This window comes from Oncorhynchus tshawytscha, linkage group LG19, assembly GCF_018296145.1.
Source record: "Oncorhynchus tshawytscha isolate Ot180627B linkage group LG19, Otsh_v2.0, whole genome shotgun sequence".
In the NCBI taxonomy this organism is placed as follows: domain Eukaryota; kingdom Metazoa; phylum Chordata; class Actinopteri; order Salmoniformes; family Salmonidae; genus Oncorhynchus; species Oncorhynchus tshawytscha.
In genome coordinates, this window is record NC_056447.1 from 5,788,162 (window position 1) to 5,803,886 (window position 15,725).

A 15,725-nucleotide genomic window follows, 5' to 3' on the forward strand; every position below is an offset into this window, starting at 1 on the left:
CCTGCCACCCTAATGGGTCAAGGGCTTAGCTACAGGGAACATCCAATGTACTACATTTGTGAAGAAAATACAATGAAGGCCACGCTGCATTTCAACATTGTCCCGATTCGAAATACTTTAGATTTGCATGCTTCCTTCCTAGTTTCCTAAACGTGTAGAGCACGTCGGTATAGAGAAAGTGTAGAGCGTGTCGGTTCTGATATCACTAGATTGGTAAAAGCAACGCAACAGAAGCCTTGCTCTTATCTATCCAATCGTGTAAGATCAGGGATCACTTCAAGGAAATTATGGATTTTAAAAAGACTTAACAGGGCCTAAGAATCCAAAGTAGCCCTTTGAGACATCACTAATGAAAAGATCCTGAGTAAACTTATGATCTCAATTTAAAACACAAAAATTGTATCAATTAAAGCAACCATTTTTATTAGATAGACACTAAGTTAACTATTAACATTGAAATACAAAAGGCAATATATAATTCTCCACTCCCAATACATTGCAGGCAAATGGTCATATTCACACAGATATTAAGAAAACTAAATATATTTCAATATCAAGTAACAATGATTCAGAAAATTAAATATTTACCCATTAGTAAACCATTAGCTTGAATATTACATTCTTCATAAGAGTTATTGATTTGCTTAGTTGATCTCGGACAATTGTTACATTTAAACAGACAATGAATACATACTCTTGTGAAGGTGACAAATGAAAATGACAAAATAGATAGTTTACATCAATCCATTCACAAATAATTTAGGTGCTGGTCTTCCTCTAGGAAACTTAGGGAAAAATCTATTCTGTTACAGTAGCTGGGTTTCCATCCAATTGACGACAGATTTTCATCCGAATATTCAAAAATCTGCACAAAAACAATACTACACACATTTTCCCACAGGAGTTACGTTTCCATCAAATTGATTTGTGGATAAAATGCTGAGCGTGATGACATATTGGATATAAAAATAACTTTTGCAGATAAATTCCCATTTTCTTAAATAAAAAAAAAAAGGAATGGGTTTCCATCGTATTTTCAACTCTACTGATTTTTTGTCACAGCAAACATTGCGTTACATAGAGAATGTGCCCATTCTGGTTTTGGCACGTGTGCTCTAGCCAACAGCTCGCAGATACAGTGCAGGTATAGCCTACTACACGATGAGATTATTAAAATGGACAAAAAGAGCAAGATTATGTTTGTCAAACGGCAGCCAAGCATCACCAAAATAAGACCCTCGATATTTATTGGAAAGAAGCATCAAGCCCATCACCTTGCACTTTCACCACCCTGTGAAGTTCATCATCATTTATTTCATCTGTAGACGAATAAACTGCATGTTTTCTCAACGAGCAATAGTGGGAGGACCACACAACATGACTCCCAAGTTGTTGTTTTTTTCTCTCTCTCGATGTGATGGTTATTATTCACCTCTATTGCTCACGTAATTCATTTCATTGATACAAAAAGAGCCCACCTTGCCTAGATTTGTTTTGTTCTGTCGATATTTAAAAAAATAAAAATAAAAAAAAATATAAAAAAAATCTAACATCTACTTTACACTCATACAAAAAGTTGGATGGAAACCTGGTTAAGAAATACTTTACTTTTATTTTTTTTAACCACTCAGCACTACCTTATCCAGCTTTGACTGACAACCACTTCCCCCTGAAGTATAATTTTTTTAAATCAAAGTGGAGCAAAAATCTATTTCGCATTGTTCACGTTTAGTCTTAGTGGCAAATCCATAGAATACAACAAAGCAATCATTTGTAGTTAGGATTAGGAATGTCAGTCTAACCGATACCTTTTTCACACTACTGAGCTAAGCTGAGCTGTACTGCACTGGCCTGGTTACTCATCCTCCATAGTTGACTGAACCGTACTGGAAAGAATATTGTGAAAAGAAAACACGACACGGGTCGACACGATACTACGAAAAGGTATTTGTCTCAATTCTCTTTCAATTCTTCCTTCAATCATGTCATTTTTCCCATAAAAAAAGGTTAAGGCTTGGTTACCGTAGGAACCAATGGCAACAGAGGCAAACTCAATAGGTGACACCTCACACAGGCATTGGTCAAGGCTTTGGTCAAGGCACAGGTCACGGCTTTGGTTAAAGGTGGAGTCCACGCCAAAATCCAAGTTTGCCAGATGCCACCATACCGTAAAAGGTGTGACTATCACAGAGTGGGCCTTTAAATTGTAGGCAGAGTCTATTCTGTGCTATCTGCACTAAGATCTCCATTGGTTTGAGATTGAGGCCGACAAGTTTCTTTGAATGCATGTGTAGTGATATCACAGACATTGTGAAATAGACCACTTTGAGGGTATGAAAACGACAAAACTTTGGTTTCGGGGTGAACTGTCCCTTTAAGTTGTATGGGACAGTATATACTGACAAACCGACCTATATTCAACCCATTCTTACACAACACCAGTCTCTCATTGCCAAAGCCAATAAGCAGACGACAAACACAGAAGGCACTTTCTACAACGTGAAAAGATTGGTTTTCAAAGTACCTCGTTTTGACGAGAACTGTCTGAAAAGGCTAACGAAATGGTGTAAATCTGAAAAGGACATTAGATTGTGATGCGCAAGTATAATGGCAAATGTGCATTTAATAATTACAGTAGCCCTGGTAACTAATAACCTAGGTGATTATCATAGTTCTTCTAAACTAAACTTCATGCATGATGCTTTTCATTCAGGCATCACCCGACTGAACGCAAACACTCATTCTCTTCATTAGCACGTTGAAATTGAAGGATGCTGAAAAGCCACCAGCGTTGGAGTCCCAACATGTGGTTACTTTACAACACAGTCAGACATGCGAGCAGGTATATACAAAGACTGAATTGACAACAAGCATAAAGCAAACAAAACACGCCATCTTCTCTATGACACGACCAGGACACACACACACACACACCTAAAAGAGAACATCGACACATACGCGAACAGAGGACATTGCAAAAAATAACAAGTGCACACATACTGAAAAACATCGCAAGATTTCGCAATCATTCGACTTTCCATTCTCAAAAAGCACAGCGGGGACAATTTCCTACTCAAGTGCCCTTTTTTGGGGGGGGCTGTCAGGTGACCACAGCTCATATATTTAAAAAAAGAACAGATCCCAGATCAGACCTTACGGAAGCCCCAGCAGACAGACTGCTGGTCAAGTCAATGGTGGTTTCTTCAACAGAGGCTCCATGGTATGACCTATAAGGGATTGCTGACAGCAGGTTGTGGGGGATCCATCCCCATCCCAGAAAGGTGGTGTGTTGGTGGGTGTTGGATGGATGGAAGAGGGGAAGGGCGTATCTGGGGGGTTAAGTTAGCCCGGGCCTGGGTCTAGTTGTTCCCCTGAAAAGCTCCGGAGGCGGCGGAGGAGGCTGCGGAGGTGGCGGCCGTCTGGAAGGACTTGTTGGTGAGCACACCCTGGGAGAACTCCTGCTGGGCCTTCTGGAAGCTGGCTCCAGTACGCCGGTACTGGCTGTGCACCTGGGAAAGGAGGAGACCCAGGCATTAGGGTCTATAGATTCTATACTGATAGGTGTAGAGGTGGTATTTGTATTATGGCTGGGATAATATACCAGTATCGCGATACTCATTAGTATCGTGGGCCAGGAAACCAAACACAAAGAAGAGTTAACTTCTTTAGGAAAACAGCCCTAATGTTGGAAACAAACGTAATTATGTTGTCATCCAGAGTCACATGTATTTATTTTCCATGCTGTGGCACAACATTTAATTTCATTTAAAATGTTTGACATACAGCAGGTTATTTTTTTCATAATTTTTGCCAAAACATCCCGGCCCTAATTTGTAGTGGGATGTAGCAGTCAGTCTTTACTGTCGAATGTAGAACATAAACTGAGCGAGTACGTTAGTCAATTGCAGTCATGTAGAGTACCAGTCATGTGTTCTCGTAAGAACGGTATACCGTAGCTTGAACAGAAGTGAACAATGGGATTTGTAGTCATCGCGTCGATACAAGTTTACAGTAAAGCACCACAGTCATACTGGAGAAGAAAAAAAATAGTGCTCAGTCACAAGTTTTAAAAAAAACAAACAACTGTTTTGTCCCCAAGTCTGGATATGTACAGTTATGACATACAGGTAGGTACTGTAACGCCACATACCATCTTCAGTAGGATGACTGACAGCACAGCGCAGACGGTGAAGAAGCAAGCCACCACGATCATGATGGCTCCCACTGCCTTGTTGGTGCTGATGATGGTGAACGAGGTGATCCAACCACTTGGAATCAAAGAGAGGGATCCATATAGGGTCATTCGTTTAATTTAGTCTAATATGTGAATGTATTGTCCAATGAAATTATGTTCTAAAATGTATGCTATTCACCATTGAAACATATTCTTTGGTTTCAATTCACAATATTTATAGAATTTCCCAAAATACTCTATTTCATTGACGATGGGGGGTCTAATTTATGAAAAATATTTTCAGATAAGTTAATATAATTTATCGACTATTCAAAGCATCTGTTGAGTTATCAAGTAAGAAAGATATCAAGTAAGAAAGACCCGAGGCCTTGGGGGAATCTCAATTGCATTTCCTTGATTTCCAACCTTCTCATACAACGGGTTCCGAGAAGGAGGTGAGGAAAGAGGATGCAAGGAATCAAGCAAATGCAATTTACATTCTCCCCCCTTTTTGAATTGCATTTTTCCCCCAGAAACATCCACTTGGCCTAAACAAATAGGATGGATGGGTGTAAGCAAAATGGTGATGTTTCTGCATGGACTCAGGACATAGGGGACCGTTCACCATATTGCTTGCTTACACCCACTGTATCTAATTCGCTCAGATCTGCCAACACTGACGATGGGGGGTTGTAGTATTGGAAGAGGGCCAGGAGAGGAGAGTTACTGCAGGAAGAGCAGAAGGAGCCAAAGCCTCTCACTTACAGAGGAGTCTTTATGAGGAAAGAGAGACTCTAGTAGGAGGTAATCTGTCAAAGACATGACAAGAAGAGTGAGAGCGGAGATGAGCGAGATAAAGAGAGATAGAGAGAAATCTCAAAGGCCAGCATGTACACCTCCATACGTACACACAGAGGTGCAAAAAAACACAGGCACACACGCACGAAAACACATATGTGCACGCACTACCCCCCTCCACACATACAGGTTGCAAAAAAACATCTATAGCGTCCCATTCACTCAGACCCACCTGTTTCCCCACTCGGGGATGCCCACAGACTGGATGACGAACAACACCACTTGGCAGAAGAACACAAAGAAGAACAAGAAGAAACTGAAGGAACTGTCCGTCCTGCAAAAAAAGTGAGAGCGAGGGCACACAGGGTTGAGTGAACGCACACTGGATGTTAATTCCATAACCGAATCAGGCAGTTCTTTGGGAAGTAAAACCCTTCATTTTACGAACTACTCTGTGCCTCCGTGTCTAGTCCATCCCTTACAGGTATTTGGCTATTGGACAGGATGCCATCAACATCAAAAATGTCATGATCATTGTACTACTGGGCATGAAAGTCAAGACTGAAAAATAACTTCTAATGCAAGTATTTAAACCTTCCTTCAACACTGTGCAATGTTAAAACGTTGTCCAACAGTGCAATGCAAATAAATTGGGTGCCAAAATGTGCTTGACGCAAATATGGTAAAAAATTAATTGAGATTGGAGCCAAAACAGGAAAACTGTCCCTTTAAGCTATTCCATAATTCCAACGCAACAGTAGGTCAGTCAATCCTTGTACTCACTTGAAGGCCTTGTAGACGGGTCTGTACCAGCAGAGGAAGGAGCAGGGGGCGAACAGGATGAACCAGAGGATGGACAGGCCAAAGTCCACACCGTACGCAGAATCCGCAGTGAAGTAGGCCAAACATGCCAGCAGGTTGAGGAACAGAGTCACGCAGTGGACTGGGGGGAGGGAGAGGGTTGCATTCATTAGGCACCAAATGGAAGAAAACTGACAAACATGGCGAGGCAACCTGGTCTCATTTTTGTTTTCCGTTGCAAAACTTATGGAATTGTTTTAAGAGGGTCATACCATGGATCATTTAGCTATTTGATTTGGAATTTTATGGCCCGGTACCGGGATACCTTCAGACGAGTCTTGTGGACATTGTAAAGCAAAACATGTACAACATCTACGCGTTTGTGACAGTCTCAGCTTTTGATGGCGGAGTCATATTAGTTTGGAGCCCAAACCGTTCGGACGCTACAGACAGAAGTTGGCAAATCGGCGGTACCGACTTCAGACGAGGCCCGTGAAAACGTATCCTGGCCTGACAAACACCGCTGTAGCTCTGCCACCTTCCACCGGCGATGCGGGAAGGCCGACATGGGAGGATGAGGTGGATTGAGACCCAGCCCGTGCAACAAACAGTATATCTGTAGCTTCAACTGACAGCTTTTCAATTGGGATTTTGTTATTCTGCTCTTCCACACGGACATAAACTCGATGGGGTATTAAAGAAGGGTGGGCAGTGCGTCACATTACAATAAAAGTCAGCTTCTTTGCTGTATTTAACAAAGTAACAAACCAGTCTCTGTGGTAGTACTGCATGAGCGCACACACACACACACACACACACGACAGTATACTTACACATCCACAGATAGTAAATCATCTTGCAGACCTTCTGGTACTCCACGGGAATCTCCTCTGAGAAGTCCTGGTAGAAGCAAGGCTTGATGGGAAAGATCTTGGGAAGAGGTGGCCAGTTGTTTTCTTTGCCTATTACAATAGAAATTCATTGATTAACATTCAATCAATCACTTTTTCCAACAACTCCATTGCCAAAATGTTAAATGTATCCTGATTGATCCTCATCTTTCCCAAGAAGATTATTCCATTCATGAATTAGAATTTCAATTCACTTCCTGGCTTGCCTGAAATTAAGTGGGCATTGACCCCGTCCCTGCTGTAGAGGTAAGGAATGTCAGAGGCAGGGTTGGGGTCAATTCCATTTATTCAGGAAGTGAAATTGAAATTTCAAACTGAAATTCCAGCAATTGCAGTTGTTCTTCCTGAATTACTACATGAAAGTCCTGGAACTTCTGTTATCCTCCTGAATTGTTTAAATTGAAATTGACCCTAAAACTTGTTGAGAAGGTAGGATATCCTCAGAGCGCGAGCGGTGTATACAAGGCGTGGCATGTATAGGGAGAGAATAGAGTGTAGGGGAGTGACCTGTGGAGGCTCCCCTGCTCTGAAGTGCCTGCTCTCTGCGATCCAGGTCTGCAGCCTTCCTCTCCAGCTCCTCCTGCTGCCTCAGCAGGCTGGCCTGGGCTGCAGCCGCCGTGGCCTGCAGAGACGGAAGGGGAGAGAGGACAGGTCACATTTTGGCTGTGTGGTTCACATACATGTATGATAATAATATTAACGTAATCAGTGACTTATCTCATGAAACCACACAAATAGTTTTAGGCAAACAATATATGCTTTTGCTCACGGTAGATGTGTCCCCTTTCTGTCCACTGAGGTAATTTCTGGACTATAAATCTGTCCATTTAAGGGAGCCCTTTTGGCACCCCCAGAAGCAAAAAAATTCCATATAGCTTAAATCAGTATGGCCAGGTAGACAGTCAAATGTGAAAAAGTCTATATTTTCAGTCTCATGCAAAGACGTTGATGGCTTTTGGTTTCATAGTGAACTAGTGACAAGCGCCATCACTGACCTTTGGGCCGGGCTCTGTGGACGGCTGGAGCACGGCAGGCTGGGAAAGGGTGGTGGAAGCCGGAATGGTGGGCCCTGATAGGCCAGCCTGAAACAGGAAAGACACATGGCAGACTGAAAAAGGTGGGACAAACACCAACACACGATACAGCAATCTGTGATCAACGGGCATCAATCTAGTCCACATGAGTTACTGTAGTTTTAATCAGTGAGTGGTTTGGTCTGTTGTATTACAGAGTGTGTATGTGTGCGTTCATGCTAGGGTAAAAAGCAGGTCATCTTACCGTCTGATGGTCTGGGAAAGGGTTAAATTGCTCAATGTGGTCTACACCAGAGTTGGTCACTTGTGTAACTGAGGGATCCTGAAACAAAACAACACATTTTCTCTTCAATATTTAAGCACAGTTATGCTTTGACTCAGATGTTTCACCTGAAAATGTATGCCAAACGAAAAACGTTTGATTTGAAAGTTTAACAAATGATACAACTCTATGCACAAGGACTACTTTGAACGATTTACACAGAATTTCACAAAAACACATTTATTGTAAGAATTGCGCAGATGCATATTTAATGCGACCACGCTTTCCAAAAAAATTCTGTTAAATATCTACTCTGAATTAAGATTCAAACAAATCTGCAGAAAGGATGGGATGTCAGCTATGACATGAAAAAAAATGTTTTGTTTATTGAACTACAGTAGGTGAATCAGATTTACATCTGGTAACAGAATTACATCATGGGTCCCCGATCTGTACTTTACAGAAATGCATAATTATGAATGTCATTCTCTTCATGGTGATGCATCCTGAATAGGTACACAAAGATAGAAATATGCAATATCCTTCTTTTGCATATTTTGGTAATATTAAAAACACTGGCTATTATTGTAATGAGCTCCGCCCCCAAACAAGACTACATTTGGTTGGTCCGAACCAGACCAAATCTGAAACAATCACAGAAGTTTATTTCACAAGTTTGGACATTACAGCTCACTATAGTACAGTAGATATGTTAAGTACAGTACATTTTACAGTACTGCGCTCTACTTTCCTTTACTGTGTAAATTTGAGAAACATAGACATCTATGATTGGTCCAATTTGGTCTCTCCCTCTTTGTTTAAAGAAAAAACAGTTATGAGCTGAACATAACAAGATGTCAGTGGAAGGGAGGACCGTAGCAAGTTACCCAACTGTGGTTTGTGACTACTATGATTTCCCATTGTAGTCAATTCAGTTGCAGTAATTCCAACACTGATTTTTCGATAATTCCGTACTGATGAAGTGTTTTTATTTATTTTTTAAATCACTTAGTAATTAAACAAACTTCATATCAGTAAAAACACAAACTAATTGGTAGGTCTACCCTTATCTGTTAGTTTTGTTATTCTCCCTACTCATGAGGGAGAGAAATTAGAAAATATCTTAAAGGTATTTGGATTTTTTGGTAACAGAGTTACAAGGCACAAAGCAAATGTTTCTTGAATTTACAGAAGGCAAATCCTTTCTCCAAAACCAAATATAGGTGTTGATATTAATTGGCATGGGTCTTTACTTCAACATTATTCTGTTTTGATCCATTTCTAATAAAATGTTAAGACTTTTTCTGGTAGATGACCCTTTATCCATCTGTTTGACCAGAAATCAAATCCTTTTTCCATTCCTGAAAATTAGGAATAAGCAAATGGTTTAAACATTTATATATGCCTTAATTTCTCAAAAAGAAAGACTACTGAGCTTGTATTGGACATGCTCCTGTTTGACGTCACATGTTGTTGCTCGTGGGTCCTTTTAGACGGAAACGCCAATATGCAACACTCATTCTTATTATTGCGACATAATCGTCTCATCTAATAGGCCTATTGATCCGTCACAGGAAAGAATGCGACGGAACATTGACAATGTTCACGTGACGCACGTAGCCTTTCATTTCAGAGCTCACGTAAAAAGAGTGCTTATGAATTCTTGTGATATCGAATAGCTCAAGACGTTTCATTTCCTGAAGTCAAAAAAAGAAATGTAGCAAAAATGTAAAATCAGGGACAACCACATTCATCCCGGAGTCCAGTTTGACTTAATATTTCAGTGGGCATCAGAGAAAAGATTGATGTTAGCCTAAGCTAGGCTAATTATTTACAGGACCGTTTAGAAAACTTCCAAGTAAAGGCTGAATGACCCCTGGCCCGAGAGCAGAGCAATACAAACAAACTAAATCCAGAAGAGACATGAGGGTTGATATGAACAGGTGGGAGTCGGTCTGCTCTCAGCACATGATAATGTGTCACACATGAAGTCATGTGACATAGGCCTTATAATCTGATTTGCGTAGTAGCCATCAGCCCCTCTGACACACCTGGCAGCTTTCCCAAGAAGGATGAAGAGACACCCCTGCCATTTAACAATTCAATCAGTTAAATAGATGGCAAACCTTGGTAATCATTGGTGACCACGAAAATATGGATACAGTGCATTCGGAGAGTATTCAGACTAGAGGTCGACCGATTAGGTTTTTCTCAACGCCGATACCGATTATTGGAGGACCCCAAAAAAAGCCGATACCGATTAGTCGGACGATTTTTAAAATGTATTTGTAATAATGACAATTACAACAATACTGAATGAACACTTATTTTAACTTAATATAATACATCAATAAAATCAATTTAGCCTCAAATAAATAATGAAACGTGTTCAATTTGGTTTAAATAATGCAAAAACAAAGTGTTGGAGAAGAAAGTAAAAGGGGAATATGTGCCATGTAAGAAAGCTAATGTTTCAGTTCCTTGCTCAGAACATGAGAACATATGAAAGCTGGTGGTTCCTTTTATAACATGAGTCTTCAATATTCCCAGGTAAGAAGTTTTAGGTTGTAGTTATTATAGGAATTTATAGGACTATTTCTCTCTATACGATTTGTATTTCATTAACCTTTGACTATTGGATGTTCTTATAGGCACTTTAGTATTGCCAGTGCAACAGTATAGCTTCCGTCCCTCTCCTCGCCCCTACCTGGGCTCGAAACCAGGAACACGTCGAGCGTTACCCATCGCTCCACAAAATCCGCGGCCCTTGCAGAGCATGGGGAACAACTACTCCAAGTCTCAGAGCGAGTGACGTAAACAGCTTGAAGCATTGCGAAGAGCTGCTGGCAAAATGCACGAAAGTGCTGTTTGAATGAATGCTTACGAGCCTGCTGCTGCCTCAGTCAGACTGCTCTATCAAATCATAGACTTAATTATAACATAATAACACACAGAAACACGAGCCTTTGGCCATTAATAATATGGTCGAATCCGGAAACTATCATCTCGAAAACAAAAAGTTTATTCTTTCAGTGAAATACGGAACCGTTCCCTATGTTATCTAACGGGTGGCATCCATCAGTCTAAATATTCCTGTTACATTGCACAACCTTCAATGTTATGTCATAATTACGTAAAATTCTGGCAAAGATCTGGGGAAGGGTACCAAAACATCGCTGTAGCATTGAAGGTCCCCAAGAACAGTGGCCTCCACTATTCTTAAATGGAAGAAGTCTGGAATCACCAAGACTCTTCATAGAGCTGGCCGCCCGGGCCAAACTGAGCAATCAGGGGAGGACGGCCTTGGTCAGGGAGGTGATCAAGAACCAGAAGATCACTCTGAGTGACAGAGTTTCTCTGTGGAGATGGGAGAACCTTCTAGAAGGACAACAATCTATGCAGCACTCCACCAATCAGACCTTTATGGTAGAGTGGACAGATGCCACTCCTCAGTAAAAGGCACATAACAGCCCACTTGGATTCTCTGTTCTGATGAAACCAAGATTGAACTCATTGGCATGAATGTCAAGCGTCACGTCTGGAGGAAACCTGGCACCATGCCTACAGTGAAACATGGTGGTGGAAGTATCATGCTGTGGGGATATTTTCAGTGGCAGGAACTGGGATACTAGTCAGGATCGAGGGAAAGATGAACAGAGAGAGAGATCCTTGATGAAGTCCTGAGCACTCTGGAGCAGGTTCTCAGACTGGGGCAAAGGTTCACCATCCAACAGGACAACAACACTAAGCACACAGCCAAGACAATGCAGGAGTGGCTTCGGGACAAGTCTCTGAATGTCCTTGAGTGGCCCAGCCAGAGTCCAGACTTGAACCCGATGGAACATTTCTGGAGAGAACTGAAAATAGCTGTGCAGCGATGCTCCTCATCCAACCTGACAGAGCTTGAGAGGATCTGCAGAAAAGAATGGGAGAAACTCCAGAAAATACAGTTGTGCCAAGCTTCTAGCGTCATAATCAAGAAGACTCTAGGCTGTGATCGCTGCCAAAGGTGCTTCAACAAAGTACTGAGTAAAGGGTCTGAATACTTATGTAAATGTGATTTTTTTTTTTACCATTTCTAAAAACCTGTTTTTGCTTTGTCATTGTGGGGTATTGTGTGTATATTGATGAGAAATGTTATGAATTTTAGAATAAGGCTGTAACGTAACAAAATGTGGAAAAAGTCATGGGGTCTGAATTCCTTCAGAATGCACTGCATGTTTGAGGTAGTTTGGGAGACAAATGATGACGGCAGAAACATACATAGCCAAATAACGATAATAAGGTGTAGGCCTAACCACAACAAGAAATACAAGACGGGACGCTCTCTCAACAATACAGTAATAACAACCAGGGAGTGGTGTTGTCTATAGAGAAACCAGTAAACTAGCCTAGCAGCCTACTAGAAAGTAGACCTTGACAACATTACACCAGACATTCCTATATAGGCCACCCTGGCAGTGTGTGTGTGTGGTCACCCATGATTACTAAGGGTTTCCAGTTTCACAAACCCACAGCTAAAGGCAAACTCGTATCTAATCCAACGGCGAGTCAGACTTCATATCAGAATTCATAATTGAGTAATAACGCCCAGAATTGCAATATCAGACATGTGAACAGCAGCTGTGAACTGTAGGCTATTTGTTCAGGCGCATACACACCCCGCAAGCAAACAGTCAGTACCATTGTGAACTAGAGACAGCGAAAGTACAGGAAGAGCGATTGCTTTGCAACTCTTAGCTACCGTTGAAGTTGTAGGTCTGAATCAAAATGTGACGTGGTTACAGTAATACTGTTTTTCACTCTACGAGTAGCAAACACAGGGCGTGCTATATAGCCTACTTGGTATTTGGTTTCTGTAAGTTCTGATTGAAACAGTGGATATGATTTGTTAAGCCTAGATTTTGCATTCTGTCAACATTACACACTTGGCCAGTCCTTTAACTGATGGCAAACATACTGAAAATTGGTATTGTACACTAAAGTATGCAGCATTCTATATGCAGAGGTATTGTTAGAATATACTGTAAAATACTCCAATGGGACAATGCAACCACCCTAATGTTTAATGGACTTACCAGCTGTGGCTCTAGCCAATAGAAGAAGTTTGATCTACTCTACATAGTAATGAGTCACAGGAAACATTACAGAATTTTGCAGAGTTGGAAGATCTCTAGCATTCATTCGGACAAATTCAGCCTACTGCTCTTGATCAAAGATAATTTATATTCATGCCTAGCCTATATGCCATCTCGCTGCTGTGCAATTGAGTTTATTCAGCTTATCTCTCTCAAACTTCCTTGATGACCAGTGTGGCCATAAGCATGTTCAATTAATTTTGTTAAAGTCTATAGAGAGATAGGCCCTTTGTAAAAAGGTGCAGCTAAACTGTAGACCTACAGCCTAGACATCATGGAAGCAATGAAGTCAGTCCACACAGCCTGGTCTCAAACTAGACGTAACATAGTACAGTAAACGTACATCCAGGACACTCAAATTACACTGAACAAAAATATAAAACACAACATGTAAAGTGAAGTCACCAGAAATGTCACCCATTGAGCGAGTTTGGGATGCTCTGGATCGACGTGTACAACAGCATGTTCCAGTTCCCACCAATATCCAACAACTTTGCACAGCCATTGAAGAGGAGTGGGACAACATTCCAAAGGCCACAGTCAACAGCCTGATCAACTCTATGTGAAGGAGATGTGTCGCGCTGCATGAGGCAAAATGGTGGTCACACCAGATACTGACTAGTTTGCTGATCTACGCCCCTACCTTTTACTTAAGGTAACTGTGACCAACAGATGCATATCTGTATTAACAGAAATCCATAGATTAGGGTCTAATGAATTTATTTAAATTAACTGATTTCCTTATATGAACTGTAACTCAGTCAAATCTTTGAAATTGTTGCATGTTGCGTTTATATTTTTGTTCAGTATATGTGTACACTTCTGTGTGTGTGTGTGTGTGTGTGTGTGTAGTGTTTTTGTGTACCATTTTAATTAGGAAAGCAACAGTATTCTGATGCCCTGTGTATTTACTTGAGAGTGTGTGTAAGACTATGTATACTTTTCTGTCTGTCTACCTGTGAACTGTCTGTAAAATCTTTGAAATTGTACCATGTTGCGTATATATTTTTGTTTCGTGTAGAATTATACTTTAAGTCATCATGAATCTCATCACGGGCAACTTTAGCAACTTCATACTACTTTTTAGCTACTTAGCATGTTAGCTAACACTCCCCTAACCCTTAACCCCACTAACATTAGCCACCTAGTTAGTGTTAGCAACGATGCTTCAGAAGAGATGGGAAACTCCACTGGAATCGTATTTTGTATTTATTTGTATTTATGTATGTATTTTGCACATGCTACGTCAACAGGCTGTGCGGTGCATTCTGGGGTATTTTGGGACAAAGAGAATTGCCCTTCAAGGAGTGAATGGGAGTCAATTGAGCACTAGCTCAACAACCCAACATTAGCATGAATTTCATCAACATCACAAATATTTTCGGAGATGTGAGATAATTAACGTGCTATCTGTATTATTGTATAGCTTTGGAATCGTGACATCACGTACTGTCAGGGAAAATAGGCAAGCTTCTCGACTCATAACCTGACTCTGAGAAGGGATTGCGTGACAATTATCTTAGCAACCACGTGATGCGGCATAACAATGTGAACACAATTGGTCGATAGTCTGCTGCTTGGGGTATTATATTTGACACATTCCTTCCATTGATTGCACAATGGGGGTCCGATCTCCTTTCTCTAATATCTCTGGTGTTAGCAACCTAGCTAATGTTGCCCCAACAAATATGAATTTGTAACATATCATACGCTTTGCAAATTCATAACATATCATACAAAATGGATGATGGACATCCACAAATGAATGCATATCATATGAAACGGAACATATATCAGACCAATTGGAGTGTATCGGATTTACATTTACTATGATATGTCTACCCCTGAGTCCAGGTTGGTTCCTATCTAAAGGTAAGCTGAATTGTGTAGGTTTCGGTTGATGAAAAACAGATGACACAGACAATGTGCTCACTAACAGTAGCCTACCCCAAGATCGTATAGCCTATGCCATGGCGTGCTAACTTGTGGAATTCCATATTATTTTGAAAATAAGTAGTAGACCAGTCTATCAGCTTGTAAACTATTTACTTTATCAAATTTGTATTTAGCCACATTTGCAACTTCCTGTAGCTGAGAGAATGGCGAAACCCCACCCTCATTTGCAGACAATGACAAATTAGAGGCTGAAGCTTTGTCAATCATGCCACGTCGCCCGAATTAAACCCGGAATACACCCAACATGTTTCTTTGTGTTACTTTTTAGCAAATCTTGGTTAAAAGTTAGCAGCAACTTTGTATCAACTCTAGTGTGGAATGAAAGGGTCTTACTTGGAAAGGGTTGACATTGGACGAATCTGCAAATGGGTTATCGTCAAATCCCGACATTTTAATGGCGTTTTATAGATCTCCTCAAAGTATAAACAATACACAGTCCTCCTATCGTTTGATATGCTCCTTTTTATCGCACTGGTAACTTCCTGAAATGGAGTTTAGTGCGCAGACGTTGGTTACGTATGAGATGACGTCTACCTACGTAATTTAGCTAGTCAAGTAAGGCCCCCACCTTTAGATCAAAATAGGTGTTTTGGGAGACGGCATGTCTCCGATTAATTTACAAAGCAAATAGACAAAACATTTGTGCATGTC

General features: G+C 40.9%; 1 protein-coding gene across 1 annotated transcript; it reads right to left on the reverse strand.

The window, feature by feature from the left end:
- Positions 1 to 402: 402 nt before the first annotated feature.
- Positions 403 to 15,567, reverse strand: scamp2 (secretory carrier membrane protein 2). The gene is made up of 9 exons (XM_024378940.2): positions 15,408 to 15,567; positions 7,963 to 8,040; positions 7,680 to 7,766; positions 7,192 to 7,306; positions 6,607 to 6,735; positions 5,756 to 5,915; positions 5,205 to 5,306; positions 4,151 to 4,268; positions 403 to 3,509 (listed from the first exon to the last, which is right to left on the reverse strand). The coding sequence occupies exons 1-9, from the start codon at positions 15,462 to 15,464 to the stop codon at positions 3,360 to 3,362; spliced, it is 996 nt and encodes a 331-aa protein (XP_024234708.1). The 5' UTR covers positions 15,465 to 15,567; the 3' UTR covers positions 403 to 3,359.
- Between the last annotated feature and the right edge of the window lie 158 nt (positions 15,568 to 15,725).